Source organism: Eulemur rufifrons, chromosome 17 (assembly GCF_041146395.1).
Source record: "Eulemur rufifrons isolate Redbay chromosome 17, OSU_ERuf_1, whole genome shotgun sequence".
In the NCBI taxonomy this organism is placed as follows: Eukaryota; Metazoa; Chordata; class Mammalia; order Primates; family Lemuridae; genus Eulemur; species Eulemur rufifrons.
In genome coordinates, this window is record NC_090999.1 from 31754707 (window position 1) to 31773214 (window position 18508).

At 45.2% G+C, this 18508-nt stretch overlaps 1 protein-coding gene across 1 annotated transcript; it reads left to right on the forward strand.

Moving 5' to 3' along the window:
* The first annotated feature begins 6479 nt into the window (after positions 1–6479).
* On the forward strand, positions 6480–17513 carry ISL1 (ISL LIM homeobox 1). Its single transcript, XM_069492611.1, has 6 exons — positions 6480–6731; positions 7593–7782; positions 10522–10781; positions 12571–12857; positions 14132–14299; positions 16261–17513. Exons 1-6 carry the CDS (start codon positions 6704–6706, stop codon positions 16375–16377), a joined length of 1050 nt encoding a protein of 349 aa, XP_069348712.1. The 5' UTR covers positions 6480–6703; the 3' UTR covers positions 16378–17513.
* Positions 17514–18508: the final 995 nt, after the last annotated feature.

Genomic DNA, 18508 nt, shown 5'->3' on the forward strand with positions numbered 1-18508 from the left:
AAAGTTGAGCCTCTGGCAGATGGCAGAAAAAGTGATTAAATAAAGAGTTTGAAGCAATTAATATGGTATCTTGATTCATTCATTTCCGCAAGTGTACTCACTTTGGAGGAAGCCCAGGAGATTGGGGCATGGACATAGAAGTGGACAATCTAAGACTGAAAGTTTAACCTGAAAGGGTTTCATCTGTTAGCCGGCTGCTGGAGGTTGCTCTTCTTCCCCCACTTTTTGGCGTCCAGGAGGCTGGAGGGTCTTGCAGCCGACTTCCCCAGGTGAGGAATGGACACCCCCACCCCTAGTTTAGTGATCGTCCAGATTTCCACTCGCCAGGGACTGAATCAGAATTCATCTTTGTTCTCACGTCCAGAACCGGGCCCACCAACGTGTGACCTAGGCCATCCAGGGCCCTGGTCCCGAACGTGGGTAGCAATTAAGTTCACATTAAGGAAGAACTAAATGTGGCCTCTCCAGGGGCTGCGGTCGCCATCCTGGGACTGAGAGAGGTCTGCGGGATGGTTATGTTCTCCTTTCCTCTAGCAGGAATTAGGGCAGGGGATGTAGATTCGGTTCGGATTTTTCCACTTCTGTCAATAGGAAGATGGAATTTTTTTAAATGCCCTTGCGACTCAAAACACTGAGGATTGGAGGGTGGTTCAGCTAGAAGGCTGACAAATTGAATATTGGAAGGCAGAGGCCTCATGAGGGGACCGTGGGATGGTCTCTTTGTTTAGCGCTTTTCCCATTCCTGGACCCCAGGCTAAGCTCAATTTCTAGCGCCGTGTATGTTGGAACCTGGGCAGGCGAGGTTCTTGGGAAAAACATAGAGCAGGGCTTCTGAGCCGGGGAGCACCGTAGGACAGCAGTTTCTGAGCCCTCGACAAGAGGCTACCTGGGGAAGAGCGATTGATCTCAGCGCCGCGCGGCTGGGAAGGAACGGCGTTGTTGACCTTTTGGGGAGCAAGTTAATAACTCAGTGGAGTTGATCAAGTGACGTTCTTTCTGAAAGGGGTCGTCTCCGGGGCCCCTTTTCTCCTCTCAGTTGGCATTTAGCAGGTAGAGGGGCAGGGCAAATTCTTCTCTCAATGTGAAGTCACAAAGAATTGATGACTTTTAACAGCATGGATCCGGAGTCATAGATAACTCTAAATGCACACACACCCGGAGTTCACCCTCCCATCCACCTCCGCGGAGTCGGAGCAGACAGCGACCTTAAAAATCGTCCCTAAAATCTTATCTCTCAAACTGACTAAGCATTTTCTCTACCCCTCAAGCTACTTCTAGACTCAGAATCTACTGGTAGATGTCACCAATGATTGCCCACCTCCCATTAAAAATAGCCCCTATTCACGCACCTCTCAGCTACACTGAACCGCCCGACACGCTTTAACCACCAATTTTAATTCATAGAAAATAACTGTATTTCGTGACATCACCTCCGCAGCCCACCCGAAAACTCCACTCCCGGACACCTTACGAGGCTGTTTTTCAAGCGCTGAATTCTGAGACAACTGGAGGCATACTGGCAGATTTCTGGGCTTCCAACTCCCTCCTCTTCCTGGCTGGTAATTTTCTGCTGCTGCTCCTCCTCCCCCTCTTGACCTCCTCCAAGGTACCTTCGCCTCCCCTCCCCCGCCCGTCCCCAGTAAACCTCCAGCGGGCGGTGAAAAGCAACCGTTTCGTGCTAAATTCGGAGCTGCCAGTTGGACACTATTGCAGTGACGGAAAGGGTGTCGCTCTGGGAAAAAAAAAATAATCAACTAGATTTGATCAATTTTATTAACTAGACTGATGTAACTTGCTCTGGATTTCCAGAGAGCTCGGGCGGACCCGTGGGTGTTTTGCTAGATTCTGTGCAGATGTGGTAGATTGCAGTCCAACCGCCCAGATCTTGGGAGAGATCAAGCTGTTTCGCCTCTCCAGACTCCATCTGCCCCCGCGAGAATTCCATACATTTACTGAAGGCTTTGCCAAATGTAGGGTTCGGCGCGTCCTTGGGCCAGAACCACTTAAGTCAGCACATTGCACTCACTGGCTCCAACCTTGGCTCCTCGCAGAACTCTTAAAAATCATGTGTTCCTGGTCATTTAGGAGTTCAAAGGCGGGTGAGGGAGGAAAAAAATGTTTCACTTGACACTGTCAGCCGCTTTTGAGAAATCATAGTAAATACTTCCAGAAGCACAATTTTAAAGGAAGGATGCAAATTTCTGTCCTCGCTTGGCCGAACTCCTCCCTGCCATCAGCTCCCTGCCTGGCATGCTCAGGACGGACATGAGGTTTGTGGCTTCACCGCTACCGGGAGCGTGGAATTCTATCCTGGCTGAGAACCGAGCAACAGACCTCACAAGAACGGTGCCTTCGGAGCTGCTGTCTGCCAAGAAAGAATATTAGGTACGCTTGTGACAGAAACTACTACCTGAACTCAGAAATGCAGGGTCGGAAGCTCTGTGTGCAGAAAAAAATTCTTGCTAATCCACCCAGATTGTTTTAACTGGTTAATAAAACAATCTCGACAATCAACAAAACCACAATCCCAGCAGAAGGCCTAGGCAACAAAACGAAAATCATAACTAAAGGTTTGTTGATGTTGTTAATAACTGCCTTTATTATCATTGCTTAGTATTTTTTAAGTAAAAAAAAGAAAAAAGAAAAGACAATCATTTCATACCCAATGGCATATGGAGAGAAATCTCTTTTTTCTCTGAAATTAGAGCACACATTGTCTTGACTCATCCTCAATAAGCCACCGACAACTGGAAGAGAGGCAAAGTGGCTCTAAACACCCACACCCTGTTCCCAGTGGAACATAAATGGTTAATCGTGACTCCCTCTAAAGGCATATAATTTTATCTGACCCTTGTACATGAATAAAAATACTAATGGTTTATATACAGTCTTATTCTACATGATTAGAAACTACACAGAAAAGGTAAAAATAAGAAAAGTGGGATACATACACACATATTCAATACCTACTTGAAAAGGTGAATAAAATATATTCATGTTTCATTTTGACCCCCAAATTATGTTTGTAGATATAAGAAAATATAAATCCTGTTATATTTTTCCATCTAAATACTTTATTCACTGAAACTAGCAGCTAATTATTATTCTACTCCTTCTTACCTGATTTGGATATAGGCTAAGCACACAGCATCACTTCCCTGGGATTAAATTCCCAAACACATTCATAGCTCAGGGAAAGCTGATCAAAGCCTCCCTTTCCTTCCCAATCTTGGTTAGATTGGAAAGAATAAAGCTTCCTAACAATGTACATGATTTCTCAAAGAGCCAACTTAAAATTCACTTATATCTGCCAGAGTTTGTTGGGGAATAAATAAATTCTAAATGTGTAATTTTACTTTTCAATTGCAATTAAAACCTATTTAGATTTTTGAAATGTAGCTTGAGAACATGTTTGTTCACAAATCTGTATCTGGCATTAAGTTTGATGTGGAATGTTTAAATTTTAATTGAAGCAGAGAAAGCAAGCAACAGCACACAAAAACACAGGCCCATCAGGAGGCTTTGGTGTAACAGCTGCAGTTTGGAAGGTGTGTACAAGTGCACATCAGCAGATGTCACAGACTCAAGAGGAGCTTACTAAAACTTCAGCATCCTTTTTATATTCAAAAGGACTGTAATGTATACTGGGGTGGCCTGGAGGTGAGAAGACTATACTTATTAACTACACATACTCTTCTTTTTGTCAACCAGGGATTCACACTACTGCTGTTTTCAAGGATGTATTTTTGACCTCATACTATACAAAGGTCAAAATGAGTCCACTTTTGAGAGGAGAGGGTCTAATCACCCTTTGAACACAAGAGGTCGCTCCTGTGATCAAGTACTCTGGAAAAATATTGCTAATCACAGTTTTATGTATTTTAGAAAAAACATTAAAAAATTTTAGATCTATTTGATGCACTAAATCCACATATAGCAATCAGCTAAGGAAATGGGAATAATCCAGGATCACGTCAGAACTTCAAGGTGAAGTGAAAAAATGCTTGCCATTCTAACTTTGATTTAAATGCAAAATGTACTGTCCATAGATGCATACAATTCCAGAGCACATTCACCATGGAACAACATAATTGCTGGGTTCCCTCCAATTTCTCCCTTTGATGGGGGTATCTTCTCCATGGATGTTGCTTCTATCAGTTTAGGAACTTATTAAGAAAATACTTGTTTACAATAATGGTGCAGGCTGAAAAAAGGAAAACATGTTGTCTTCACCATTAAGGTGAAATTGCCCATTACTAAAGGTTTTCCCCCAGCCATATGCCATCTTTTCTATTTGGAATTGCTATCATCGGCAATAATTCTTTGTAATAGCTTATTGGTTTAGGGAGTTAAAACACCACACTGTGTGGGGGTGGGGCTGGTTGAAGGAGGATGGATAAGGAGGGTGCTTTGTGGATCTCAAATATGTCATCAGGCTTCTGGCAGCTTCTGATGGTTAATTCCATTTTATAAACGTGGCATGATGGGGTATGATTGGCTAAAATTCTTTTTATTTTCTGACATTATAGTGGTATCTTTTTTTTTTTTTTTACTAGGGTCAATATGTTTATCTATACAGAAAACACACTCATATACTGCGAAGAGTTGCTTCGAGTGTTGCGATTATCAGCATCGGCTTTGCAAAAGCAGTCTGACAAAAGGCTCCATGCGTATATAATACCAGAGATTAGAAACAGACCAAAAAAAAAAAAAAAACCCAACAAAACAAATACAACTGGTAAACTTATCAACCTAAGTCTACCCAACTTGTCGCTTTCACACACTCTGAAATAATTTATAATAAAAATGGAAGGAAAGAGATCCAATTTGAAATCTACTTTGAAACAAAACAAAGCAAAACAAAACGGGTTCTTAGTAAAGCCCCAGCTAGGTCAGGAGGAAACTGATGCATCTCAGATTCTCTTTGCGCTCTGGAGAGGCATAGCCATTCAAACCGAGCCACTGAGGCCGGCCGAGGGCTCACAGCTCTTATCAAGGGTTAGATCTGGCGAAAGATACAAAGAAAGGAGTTTCCTAACACACCGGGCTTCTCACGGGCAACAAGACACCGAAATTAAGCCTTCTAAGGCTTGTGTTTGTAGGCCTTTAAAGAGATAAAACTGGCAGTCCCATTAGATAAGGAATAGCTAAAGAAGCTTTGGGGGAAATGTGAGGGTTCTTCGTGGCCTTCCTGTGACTTTGAGAGCCTGCTAGAGATGACGGGAACGTGTTAAGAAATGACTGAAAAAGGTTACCTAGAGATGCAGCCAACATTATTCTCTCTCCAGGTAGTTTCCCAAGAGAAAATTATTAGGTATCAACACCCAGTGAAGTGAAATAAGCATATCACTCTTCTGCAATAGACCCCTCCCTATTCGCGCCCTTAGACGAACGCATTTTAAAAAATATCTAGAGAGACATGGAAACTTGTCCTCATAATTATCAAAACACCACAGACAACGGCACATTTGCTTAAAAACAAAGGGCAGGAGACAAGCAGAGCGAGGAATTCGACAGGATATAAACGGCGTTCAAACTTTAGATTATTGGAAGATCATTTCGCTCTTTGGCTTCGGGTTAGTGAGCTTCAATTCTAGAGTTAACATGAAAAGCAGACCTCGCGGGTCGGAAAGAGACAGAGGCAGTCCGCGGAGTCAACTTCGTTTTACCTGTGCGTTCCAACCTGATTGATTGTCCGCTAGGGCAAGAAGTGCACCTTTCCTCCCACCTCACGTTTTTGGATATCTGAGGTCGGGGGAGACGGGGTAATAGGGTAGCAGTCAGCGAATAATTCCTCTGGGTCTACTAATCCCATTCCCCGTTCTTCCCCTAGCACGCCCTGCACAGCCAGTTCTGGAGGGAACTCACCCTCTCGGGCAGCCAAGCGGGCCAGGCCCTAGCTGTGCGCCACAGCGTGGGACCAAACCGAGCTAAGCGGCCTGTTCCAAGTTCCACCTTTTCCTAGAGCCCGGGAGGGACCTCATCAACAGGAAGACCTACCCACCAGCCACTCGCCACCGGCAGAAAAGGGAGCCCCGCGCGCAACGCGGCCAGCCGGACTGCGGGGACCCCAGGAGCGCAGGGCGGAGGAGCAGCGCGACAGGAGGCCAGGGCGCAGGCGGCGCGGCTGGGAAGGAGCGAGGGACGGGGCAGGAGGAAGAGGAGGAGGAAGACGAGAGGGAGGCCAAAGCCAGAGCAGCCGGGCAGCCCAAGCATCGGGAGAAAACGGCCTGATCCCAGAGCAAGTTGCCTCGGGAGCCTAAATCCTCTCCCGCGGGCTCGCCGAGCGGTCAGTGGCGCACGGCGGCGGCGAGGCTGAAATATGATAATCAGAACAGCTGCGCCGCGCGCCCTGTAGCCAATGGGCGCGGCGCTCGCCTGACGTCCCCGCGCGCTGCGTCAGACCAATGGCGATGGAGCTGAGTTGGAGCAGAGAAGTTTGAGTAAGAGATAAGGAAGAGAGGTGCCCGAGCCGTGCCGAGTCCGCCGCCGCCGCAGCGCCTCCGCTCAGCCAACTCCGCCGGCTTAAATTGGACTCCCAGATCCGCGAGGGCGCGGCGCAGCCGAGCAGCGGCTCTCTCAGCCTTGGCAACCCCAGAGGCCACAGTTTCCCACTTAGCCACAGCTCCAGCATCCTCTCTGTGGGCTGTTCACCAACTGTACAACCACCATTTCACTGTGGACATTACTCCCTCTTACAGATATGGGAGACATGGGAGATCCACCAAAAAGTAAGAGGCTATTTTACCTTGTGGGGCTCGGTGTACTGTTCTTGTGCGGGGGTCTCTCTCAGGCACGGGTGCCAAGGGCTCTTCGGAGTTGGAGTCATTGCCTGGAGAGAGAAAAGGTGGATTTTTCTTGTTGCCGCCACGCCTGCATGCTTGCTGTCGGTTCTGATCTTCGGGAAACTGATCGTACCTTGTGTTTGAGTTCGCCTGTGTGCCCTCCAAAACCCTAGCTTTCTGGTGCTAAGCGGTGATTTCCTCCTCGGGAATCCTGAGCTCTCTCTCCGAGAAGGTTATTATGTTGCAAAGGTCTGCCTGCACATTCAATACCCGGAGATGTGAATTAGCATTAGACTTGCAAAAGAGTGACAACTGTATTGATGTCTGCTCTTGCTAACAATATCCAGTCCTATGTGCTATTTAAGAGCGTGCTTCATGGAAAATATAGACATCCCTGCGTTCACTTAACGCTTCTAGTCAAAACCTTTTCTTTGACTTGACTTATCCATAATCTTTCCCAATGATTACGGCAAAGAGAAAGGAGGGGGGGAAAGAAATACAAAATGAGCGGGTTTGATTGCGTGCTAGGCGTACAAATGTAGTGTTCAAATCTGCATTTTACATATATTCCACCTCCTTTTAAAGACGAGTCAAGGTTTTGATGGCACACTTCAATTATCATCCCAAAGTGCAATACTCAAAAAAAAAAAAAAAAAAAAAAAAAAAGAGAGAGAGAGAGAGAGAAAGAAAGAAAAGAGGGGGGAAAAACCCTCTCAGAGTACGCCCTATAAGAGAACGACACTAAAAGTGTGTTTATCTCTGTAGGAAGTAAACGGTTAGTCAATCATGTATTTATTTTCATTTCAGAAAAACGTCTGATTTCCCTATGTGTTGGTTGCGGCAATCAAATTCACGATCAGTATATTCTAAGGGTTTCTCCGGATTTGGAATGGCATGCGGCATGTTTGAAATGTGCGGAGTGTAATCAGTATTTGGATGAGAGCTGTACGTGCTTTGTTAGGGATGGTAAAACCTACTGTAAAAGAGATTATATCAGGTATGCCATTTATACTTCTTCCCTAATTTCGTGAGATTTCCGTCTCTCCCCACTCCTTACTTATTATTTGGTGGGGCTTTGTCTTTCTGCGAAGTTTGCCTTGGTGGAGTGCAGCGAGCAAAAGTTACCCGTAAGTGTGTTACAAAAATTCAGCTATGCTGTTCATGTCACTCTTTAGGGGTAAAAAAACAAACCCTGTACAGTGGTTTTCATAAACTGTGTGGTATTGAGGCTTATTTAACTATTCTTAGAATTTATGATACTCAAATTATTTTCCTCTTTCACCCTACTCCTTAACAAACAAACAAAAAAATTCAAGATGGATAAGTTTGGGTTTTTAAACTTTAAAAGGAGGTTAAGTTTCATTGTATAGTGCAGTGTTATATTTATTTGTTTATTTTAGTCCTTTTTTATTTGTAACTTACAAATTGTTTGGTGGTATCAATGCAATAGGTGAAATAAAAGTTTGATTTAAACATGTTTAGAGATGCACTTTGAAAGAGCAACTAGAGATATTGGGTCTTTTACTTTTAGGGTGAGAGTTCCTTCCTGGAAAATTTCAAAACCAACCTAAATATTCCTTGCAGAAAGGCCAGAAATTTAATCTTTTTAAATATTAACCCTTTGGTGACATCTAACTGTCTTTTCTTTCTTATCTTATCTGAGCTGATGAATTAGACAGAGCAGATCAAATTGCTCATCATCTGCCTACGAACAATTGGTATATTTGGATAATTGAACAGCTTCCTTTCTCACATTAAAATCTGGTAACTGATAAAATGAGCGAATTACCCATAGTGACAAGACTAAAACCACATAGGAACTTTCTGAGTTTGGTTTTGTTGTTTTGGGGGGTTTATCTCCAGTTTACTCTGCATCAGACTTTGCTAATCTCAAGTTTTCTCTGCCTTGTGTACATTCATCAGAAACTTTGTTTTCTGCCTTAGGAAGCCAGTAGAATTTCTAAAGAAAATTTTATTAGTTTTAATAACAAACAGAAGAGACATCACCTTCAACAGAATGTTAAAAAATAACAAAATATTACTTCTTAAAAATTTTCCGTGGCTACTGACAAGTAATTAGTTATCTTTTGATTTCTGGAGCTTGAGATATAATCTTTTGATTATCTTAAGATTTCTGGAGCTTGAGAACTTGTATTGAAGTTTAGTTTGGATTTAATATGCAGTCACAATTTTCTCTGGTCACTTAGTATCCAGCATTTTTTTTCTTAAATAATGAATTGGAGGAGAGTATCATGTTGATAGATAAAATTGAACAGTAGGGGGGTTAATACTTTGGTGGGGGGAGCAGGAGGAAGTAAGGGAAGTGGGGTACAGGAAGGGGGAGGGATTTTCTAAATTGTTTGGTCACAGGCAAAGTCAAGTCTTCACCCTATGAAATGGAAGATCTCACATTGAGTAGGCGGAGGGAGGAAAACTTTTGAATCTACCTTCTAACCTCTGACAAATGAGCTGTTTTCATTGTTTACTTGATTGGTGTGTGAACTCAAGATTCTAGAGAGGGAGAACCCACTTGGCACCTCTGGGAGTATCTCTACTCCTATGGAGATAGTGTTTTGCTCAATTGCACACAGACCTGCATGTGCCTAATTCTGGACACACACATTTGTAGAAGGATCTAATCACTTTTACCTTCTTTCTGTTCTCTCTCAACTCCGTCTCTCTCTGTGTGTGTGTGTGTGTGTGTGTGTGTCCTGTCCTTTGAAATCCCTTAGTTGTAAAAGCAGAATAGAGTGACCATATAGATTTCCAAATCTTCCCTTAGAGGAGCAGGATGCCTCTGCCTTTATGTGGATCTTTTCAACTCTCTCATTCTGTTTGTAGGAATGGCCCAGTTTCTGTTATTATTGAAATATGGAGAGGGGGACAGGGCATTGTAGCTTAGATGGAACCTATAAGGATTGCCTCTTCGGAAAGGCCAGCAGTGAGAAAGACCTTAGAAGTGGGTCTTTTCGTTTTTCAGGCTGGTCATGGCTCTCAAACAAATTGAAATAGAGGTAGGTGCTTCTACAACTTGAAAAAGATTGAGGACACAGATGCAGATTTTCAAAATAATAAAAGGAAGAATGGTGAGGAAACTTTCTGTTAACATTGTTGCCTGAGGAAAATCTTTAGTTGGAGAAAGACTAAAATGTACTTGTGCAGAAGGGGGATCTGGAAACTCTCAGAGGTTTCATTTTGTTATTTTGCTTGTGTATTTGTGCGTGTTTGCAAAACGAGGAGAGTGACAATCCCATTCCCCTACCTCTTTTTTTTCTTGGAAGGAAGACTTTTTGTTACAGTTTCAGAGCTATTTCTAGCAGCAGAAATTGGGGCATATAGGGAGGTGAAAGTTTGCGGCCGGTGGCTATTGGAGTCCTTCTGGATTCCTTCCTGCTAAGATCTGCAAGGTCAACCCTGGGACTGGTCGCTAGAGCAGCGGCCCGGGTTTGGAATGCATCAATACTTTTTTTTTTTTTTTTTTTAATAGGTTGGGTGTTCTGAATTAAGTGGAGAGGAAAAAGGAGTAAAAGAAAGGGAGAAGTGGAGGGTTGAAGAGAAAGGGAGGGAGAAAGAGATACAGAGAGGTTTCATTTCTATCCTCCGGTCCCCAGCTTTGTTTGGAAATGCTGATTTCTCAGGGAGTCGCCGCTGGCGATCTCGGGCCAGGAAAGTGCTCGCCTGAAGTGACCCCTCTTCCTGTGCTTCTCTTCCCGCTCCGGGCCCGGCCCCCGCGCAGGTTGTACGGGATCAAATGCGCCAAGTGCAGCATCGGCTTCAGCAAGAACGACTTCGTGATGCGTGCCCGCTCCAAGGTGTACCACATCGAGTGTTTCCGATGTGTGGCCTGCAGCCGCCAGCTCATCCCTGGGGACGAGTTCGCGCTGCGGGAGGACGGGCTTTTCTGCCGAGCAGACCACGACGTGGTGGAGAGGGCCAGCCTCGGCGCCGGCGACCCGCTCAGTCCGCTGCATCCGGCGCGGCCCCTGCAAATGGCAGGTACTCTTCTGCCGGGCTCGGGTAGGCAGGCGCCAGACTAAGCCAGCGGCGCCCCTGCCAGGCACCAGCGGCCACCACCACCATGGTAGCCACAGGGCGGTTGTGGCAGCAGCCTGCAGTTAAACGAAGTGTTGTATGTGCAGTATGCTCTGTGCTATGCTCTTTTCCAGCGAGGTTCAATCCATTCACTGTCTCCCTTGACTTCCCGAGTCCACCTACACGTTTGTGTGTCCATATATGGGACACATGAATATACACCACTTGTGTACGCATGTATACACACACTCGAACAGTACTTCCAGTTCACTTTGGCCTTAAACCACGAGTTTAAGCTCCCGGCCAGGTATTCTCCTTGCTGCTGCCTAATTAAAGGGGTGGAGTTCTGGGTCCCTGGAGCTCCTTCCTTTGACTCAATGAAGGAAGCTTAGGTGGCCTTAAATCATTTAGCCTCCCAAATCCTTTTTCCTTGAGAATTGCACCACACTCCAAAACATTTTTAAATTAATTTTTACTTTTTTTGTGAGAGAAAGGGCCTGAAAGGATACAGTCTTAATAACTGCAGGCCATTGCACAGAGCTGTAATTTAAAACTGTCAACAAGCTAATCTGCAGTAATCGCCTTTTAAAGGGAGCCTGCCTCTTTAAACCATTCATTCTATGTGATTTGGTGAGAATTTCATCTTCAGGCCTGTCTTTGTAGCTCTAAATTGACCCTATAGGTGTTGACCTCACTCTAGGGGGTCGTGGAAGGTGCTGGTTTTGTACCATACAGATCAGAGGGCCTACTCCCCAGGAAGAGGAGTGGAAACAGCAAGGCTGGCCAGGACCAAAGCTGTGGGTAGGAAGACAGGCAGTGTTTCCAAACCTGCCTTCCTGTCATGAATAGATCTACCCCCCTGCAGTTTTAAAGTATCAATTCACACTAAACACTGGAGGTGAGGAAACTACAGCTTTCCCCCCTCTGCCTTCTGTTCTGGGGGATTTGTGACTAGCTTGCACAGGGGCGAAGCCAGGGGTGGCAACTCCAGTTAAGTGCAGTCTGCGCCCTGCTTGTGGGGAAACAGAGGAAACCAAAATATTGTGAGGGAGGCGGGGGACATTTCCCAGCCCTTATGTATCTAGAGCCTAGGCAGCTCAACAGAGTTTCAGTTTTCCTTTGCTTAGGGTCAGCCCTTCTCAGGAACATCCATGTAGATTAGCACTAAGAAAGACGGGGGAATGGAGAAATGACAGAAATGGAATTTCTTTAGCACCTTGACATGATTATCCTCTCCCACCGAAGTTCAAGGCTTTCTGGCAGAATTCTCCTCGGCCTTACCCTTGCAGAGGTCCCGGCTGGTGTGGTGTCCCTGGCTATCACAACGGTGTTCTGCGTTCCCTGGTAGTCTCTGTGGCCTTTGCCCAAGAGGAAACTCCAAGCCCGGAGGTGGGGGCTACTCAGTGTAAACTGGGCCCAGTCTGGGTACAGGGAAAGGCGAGAAAAGAGGAAAAACAATGCTGAAAAATGTTGCCGCTGCTGCGAATAGGGAGACAGACCCTGAGACGTGTTCCTCTTGGCTAACCCTCTGTTGACATGAGCAGGGGCGGGGGCTGCGTTCCGGGCCGGGATTACTCAGTATTGACCTCTGCAGATTAGAGAGCGAGATTCCATTTTTCCTTTCGCCCTCTTCACCCCCACCTCTGCCGCCCCTGCTTTGTGTATGGAGGCTGCAAAGCGTTGGCCATTGTCCGGGAGCGGTGTGGGCGGGCAAGCAGCCCGGCCCGCGCTCACGGTGCCCCTTGCCCCACAGCCGAGCCCATCTCCGCCCGGCAGCCGGCCCTGCGGCCCCACGTCCACAAGCAGCCGGAGAAGACGACGCGCGTGCGAACTGTGCTGAACGAGAAGCAGCTGCACACCTTGCGGACCTGCTACGCCGCCAACCCCCGGCCCGACGCGCTCATGAAGGAGCAACTGGTGGAGATGACCGGCCTCAGCCCTCGCGTGATCCGAGTCTGGTTTCAGAACAAGCGGTGCAAGGACAAGAAGCGAAGCATCATGATGAAGCAGCTCCAGCAGCAGCAGCCCAATGACAAAACTGTGAGTGGCCCTGGGGCCGGGCAGGGGACGCGAGGGCGAAGGAGAAGGCGTTCGAGATGCGTTCCTGGTGCCCTGGCCGGCGCGTGGTTTTCGATCCTGCTCGCCAGCAGGAGCCGGGACGCCGCAGCCCTTCACCCCTACCCCGACCTCCACTCCCACCCTGACCCATGGCCCCGGAAAGAGGCAACCTGGCTCGGGGCGCCAGCCAGGGGTGGGACAGGTTAGAGAGGCTCCTAGAGCAGATGGAGCAACCGCTAGGCCCCCGGGCTCCGTGGGTGGGCTCGAGCCCTTCAACCTAGCCAGCACGCCCAACCGGAAGGACGTGTCGCCCCTTTTCCGAGGGCTGGCCCGGGTGTTGCCAATGTTCAGGTAGTTAGTTCCTCTCATACTGAAGAGGAGGGAGGGACAACAGCGTGGGTTCCTATCTAGATCCAGGGGTTTGGTGGTGGGCAGGTCCCCTTGCAGACTTCTGGGCTCACCTCCCCACTGGGTGAGTCCTGCCGCTGCGCCTTCAGGGCGGCGGGATCCCCCAAGGTGACCTGCGCACACAAGGCACCCGCACCTCCACGTCAAGCCCAAGCCTCCACAGAGGCGTCAGGCCTCTCCCACTATTATCACAGGCCCATGGCACCCGCCCTGCAGGCCTCCTGGTTAACTTAAGCTAAAGCGTTTTTTTTTTTTTTTCCTTTTTCTTTTTACTGCTTCGGCCCTATTTTTAAATGCCATAAAACCTGCTGTCATTAAACTTGGCAGGCTGGCCAAGACCGGGCCAGGGCACTTTCTAAGTTGGTTAGTACATAATAGCACAATAGCAGCCAGACCCAAACGCTTGGGGGTCGGGGCTGGCTCTTGGAGAACTGTTTAAAAAAATCTGTAACTGAAACTGCCGAGAAAACCACCAAGTCTAGAGGCTGAAGGGAGGCCCAGCTTGCCTCTGCTTTCGACTTCTGGGAGGCTGTGGCCTGAGAAGGCAGATGGGAGGTATGGGGATGAACTGTGAAAGTAAAAGGGAAGAAGAAAGTCATAGTAGAATTTGGTTTAATAAGGTCCAAGCACACCTAATAGTCCAGCCTACAGAAGCAGAAAATCAAAACACAGCAAAACAAAACTGAACTCCAGCTAATATCCAAGGGTGCAGCAGATTAACTGAGTCAATAAAGGCCACTATATAGATAAGATAATACCTACCGGGGTATATTTGTTTAGCCTGTGCAGACAATGGAGGGAGGGAGTTTGCTCATTAACATGTTGGGTTTGGGGGGGGCTATTCACAGAATATCCAGGGAATGACAGGAACTCCCATGGTGGCTGCCAGTCCAGAGAGACACGACGGTGGCTTACAGGCTAACCCAGTTGAGGTACAAAGTTACCAGCCACCTTGGAAAGTACTGAGCGACTTCGCCTTGCAAAGTGACATAGATCAGCCTGCTTTTCAGCAACTGGTAAGTGTCAGCTCCCAGACAGAGGAGGCTGAATTGCCAACAGAAAGGGGATTCTGGTATAACTGTCACACACTGAAAGATTCAGGGGGAAGGGTTGGAGAGAAACCAAGCTGGTGAAGAGAAGAGAAGCAAATGCAAGGAAAACAAACCTCTTACAGGCCTTTTTAAAAATGAGAATGCATAATTTGACCATATACATTGAATTTTCTATCAATCAGGCCTGCTTTGAAGGATCAATTTCAAGGTGCTTGACTAGTGGGAAGGTGTACAGGGTCGCAAAATCATGCACCTTGGACTTTGAGAGTTGGCAGGGACTTCAAAGATCACGTTGGCATTGCAATCAGCAATTAGTAAGTTTACTCCATCCTGAGCATCTAAAAAATGGGATAGTTAAGGACTGACATCGAGGTGATTGTATTACATAATCAATCATTGTTATCAATAAATAGCAATACCTATCTGGGTGTAGTTTTCAAATATGTCAATACAGAGATTATTCAAATAGATTATTGATACGTTTTGGTAATATATCCCCTTCTGGGACTATTGTAAGAGTTCAAATGGCATATAGTCACATACTGTGCAGCATGTATAGCAAAAAGAACATGAACTCTACCAATCAGAGTTACAGTGTTTATTGAATCTGTGAAAATCTGGTTTAGCATTAACATTTTGCACATACAGAGAAGAGAAAATTAATTCATCTTTTGCCTACAAAAAGCTTAAGGAGTCACAATAAATAAAACTATTAAGTATATGTCCTTTGTAATATGGTATATGTACAAATAGGATTTTTTTTTTCTTAAAGAGTAATTAGCTCCTTAGAATTCTGTTTTATAAAACATGAAGATCTATCCTAAAAACTTTTTCCTTCCTTTGGAAATAAGGCTTTAGTTGAGGTTAGCTTTTTACCCTCACGTTTACCTGGAGGGAATTTGCTTTCTCAGTGTCAATAGTTAGGTAATTGGCCAGAGGCAAGTGGTTTAAAGGGCTTGGCCCCAGGCTTGTGTCTATAGTGGCAAGTGGGCCAGTCTAGAGGATAGGCAAATTCAAGAAATTCCTTGACCTCACAATGGGAAAGTTCAATAGGGTAGAAAGGAAGGTAGACAGGGGAACTAGGAAAAAGAATGTATTTTAAAATCATTAATCTGATGAACTACTTGAGCAAAACCTGAATCATAGAAGAAAGGTAAGGGGAGCGTTCAGGGTACACAACTGTTTGCATCTTCTAAAATTTTAGTGTCAGATGAGAGCAGTGGAGAGGAAGCTGAGGCATGGGTGGGCATGGTTGGAGAAGGTTTACAACAGCAGTGCAATGCTTTTCGGGTTAAAAGAAGGAGCTAGATATTTATAATGTGATGATGTTGTTTTAATAGTTGGGGTCTCATCTTAGAAGGAAGAGCCTGATTGGGCTGGGGTGGAGGGGGCAAGAGGCAGCAGGACCAACAAGGAGGAAAGCCCAGGCTGTGAGCTCTGAGGAGTTAACTATTGTTCTGTGGAGCCTCCTCTCAGTCTCATCACAGAGTCTGATCGTGTGTTATGGATTTTCCAACTCAAAGAAGAGAGGTTTTGATGCTTAGAGACTAAGAACTCGCCTACTCCCAGGACAACATGTAGCCAGCAGGATAATTTTATTTTCAGCATGCATGGTAGAGTTGTGATGCCATTTTACAGTGGGAAACACATTTGTTCTTAAATAATTTAAGGCAACATAATGTTGGGAATTCAGTTTGAGTTAAAACAGAGATCTTTTGGAAGATGGGAAATTGAGAGGATTTCTTCTCAAGTTACTCTGCTCACAGGCTTTCTTTAAGCCTGTTAAAATTCATTTATATATGTGGGTATCTTTACATAGCCATCTACACAGTAATTTGTACATACATACACAGCATGATGACTTTAAAGTCTTTTTATGAATACGATTACAGCCTCCTTTATTCATTTCTCAATCTTCTATGCAGGTCAATTTTTCAGAAGGAGGACCAGGCTCTAATTCTACTGGCAGTGAAGTAGCATCGATGTCCTCTCAACTCCCAGATACACCTAACAGCATGGTAGCCAGTCCTATTGAGGCATGAGGAACATTCATTCTGTATTTTTTTTCCCTGTTGGAGAAAGTGGGAAATTATAATGTTGAACTTCGAAACAAAAGTATTTAACGACCCAGTCAATGAAAACTGAATCAAGAAATGAATGCTCCATGAAATGCACGAAGTCTGTTTTAATGACAAGGTGATATGGTAGCAACACTGTGAAGACAATCATGGGATTTTACTAGAATTAAAACAAACAACAAAAACCCAAAACCCAATATATGCTATTCAATGACCTTAGAAGTACTGAAAGAAAAAAAAAAAGAAAAAAGAAAAAGACGTTTTTAAAACGTAGAGGATTTATATTCAAGGATCTCAAAAAAAGCATTTTCATTTCACTGCACATCTAGAGAAAAGCAGAAATAGGAATTTTTCTAGTCCATCCTAATCTGAATGGTGCTGTTTCTATATTGGTCATTGCCTTGCCAAACAGGAGCTCCAGCAAAAGAGCAGGAAGAGAGACTGGCCTCCTTGGCTGAAAGAGTCTTTTCAGGAAGGTGGAGCTGCATTGGTTTGCGATGTTTTTAGTTGACTTTAACAAGGGGTTAATTGAAATCCTGGGTCTCTTAGCATGTCCTGTAGCTGGTTTCTTTTTTACTTTTGCCCCTCCCCCCTCTTTTTTTTGAGATCCATCCTCTATCAAGAAGTCTGAAGCGACTTTAAAGGTTTTTGAATTCAGATTTAAAAACCAACTTATAAAGCATTGCAACAAGGTTACCTCTATTTTGCCACAAGCGTCTCGGGATTGTGTTTGACTTGTGTCTGTCCAAGAACTTTTCCCCCAAAGATGTGTATAGTTATTGGTTAAAATGACTGTTTTCTCTCTCTCTGGAAATAAAAAGGAAAAAAAGGAAATTTTTTTGTTTGCTCTTGCATTGCAAAATTATAAAGTAATTTATTATTTATTGTCGGAAGACTTGCCACTTTTCTTGTCATTTGATATTATTTTTTGTTTGCTGAAGTAAAAAGACAAAGGTTGTACCGTGGTCTTTGAATTATATGTCTAATTCTATGTGTTTGTCTTTTTTCTTAAATATTATGTGAAATCAAAGCGCCATATGTAGAATTATATCTGCAGGACTATTTCACTAATAAACGTTTGGCATAGATAAATAAATAAACACAATGATCCAGGGTCCCTCTTTTATATGTTTACAAGCAAGCTGTTAAAAATGTCTGAAATTAAGGATTGCATGTGAATTGGGGTAAACTGACATACAGTAGGTGTGATATTGTATTGCAAGTAGTTAAGGTCAAGTTTGCAAGTTCGGATTTGAGTAGTTGGATCAAAGTTGGTTGGAAGCCCTTAGCTCTCAGCTGTGATAATGTTACTACTGGTTTTATGAAAATGAGATGCTGTTCTCTGTCTTTTCCCTTTCCTTTCTCCAGTCTCTTTCTTGCCCTGCCCCACTCATCCACCCACCCCAAATAGGAAGAGGGTCCTGCTTGAAATGGTTTTTGATTCGGAGTCACTATTTTATTTTCTTAGAATAAGTGCTTTATACCAAAGTCTACTGCTAGGGATTGTTGAAATGACCCATATTTCAATTATAAGCTCTTGCTCAAAGAGAGGCTTTCTGCCTAGCCAGTGAGGTATGACCATTATTTACCAGTGGCGGCTGTCAGCCCATTGAGAAATGCTGTTTTATTTGCGCAGAAGGAACAGGCCTGGAGAGGAGAGAGTTTTCTCAACAATTCCCAGACTAGTCAGTGTATGCCTTTTCTCTCCTCTTTTCCTCTCTCCTGCCTCCCCATCACCCCTTCTTCCTCAAGTCCAACCACGGCAAGGATGACTGGCCAGGGGCAGAAACATGGCATGTGTTCTGTTGAGGAACCGCCTTTTATACGGGGTGGGGGACGGGTCGTGTGTTTTGCTGGCCCCCATCGGCGATCAGAGTTGCGTGGACGTGCTCTCTAGGACGCACTCCCCACCCCCTTGGCATTTAGCAATAGTTCAATTGCGAGAGCCAGAACCCAGGGATAAATAAATGGCACTGCCCGAAATCGGACTTCTCCGTGCCTCTTAGTTTGCTGGCGTAGAGTTAGGATTTGGGGCTCCACCCTGTTTCCTCTCCTCCCTCCTCCGTCCCCACCCCAGGATGATGCTTTGACTCTC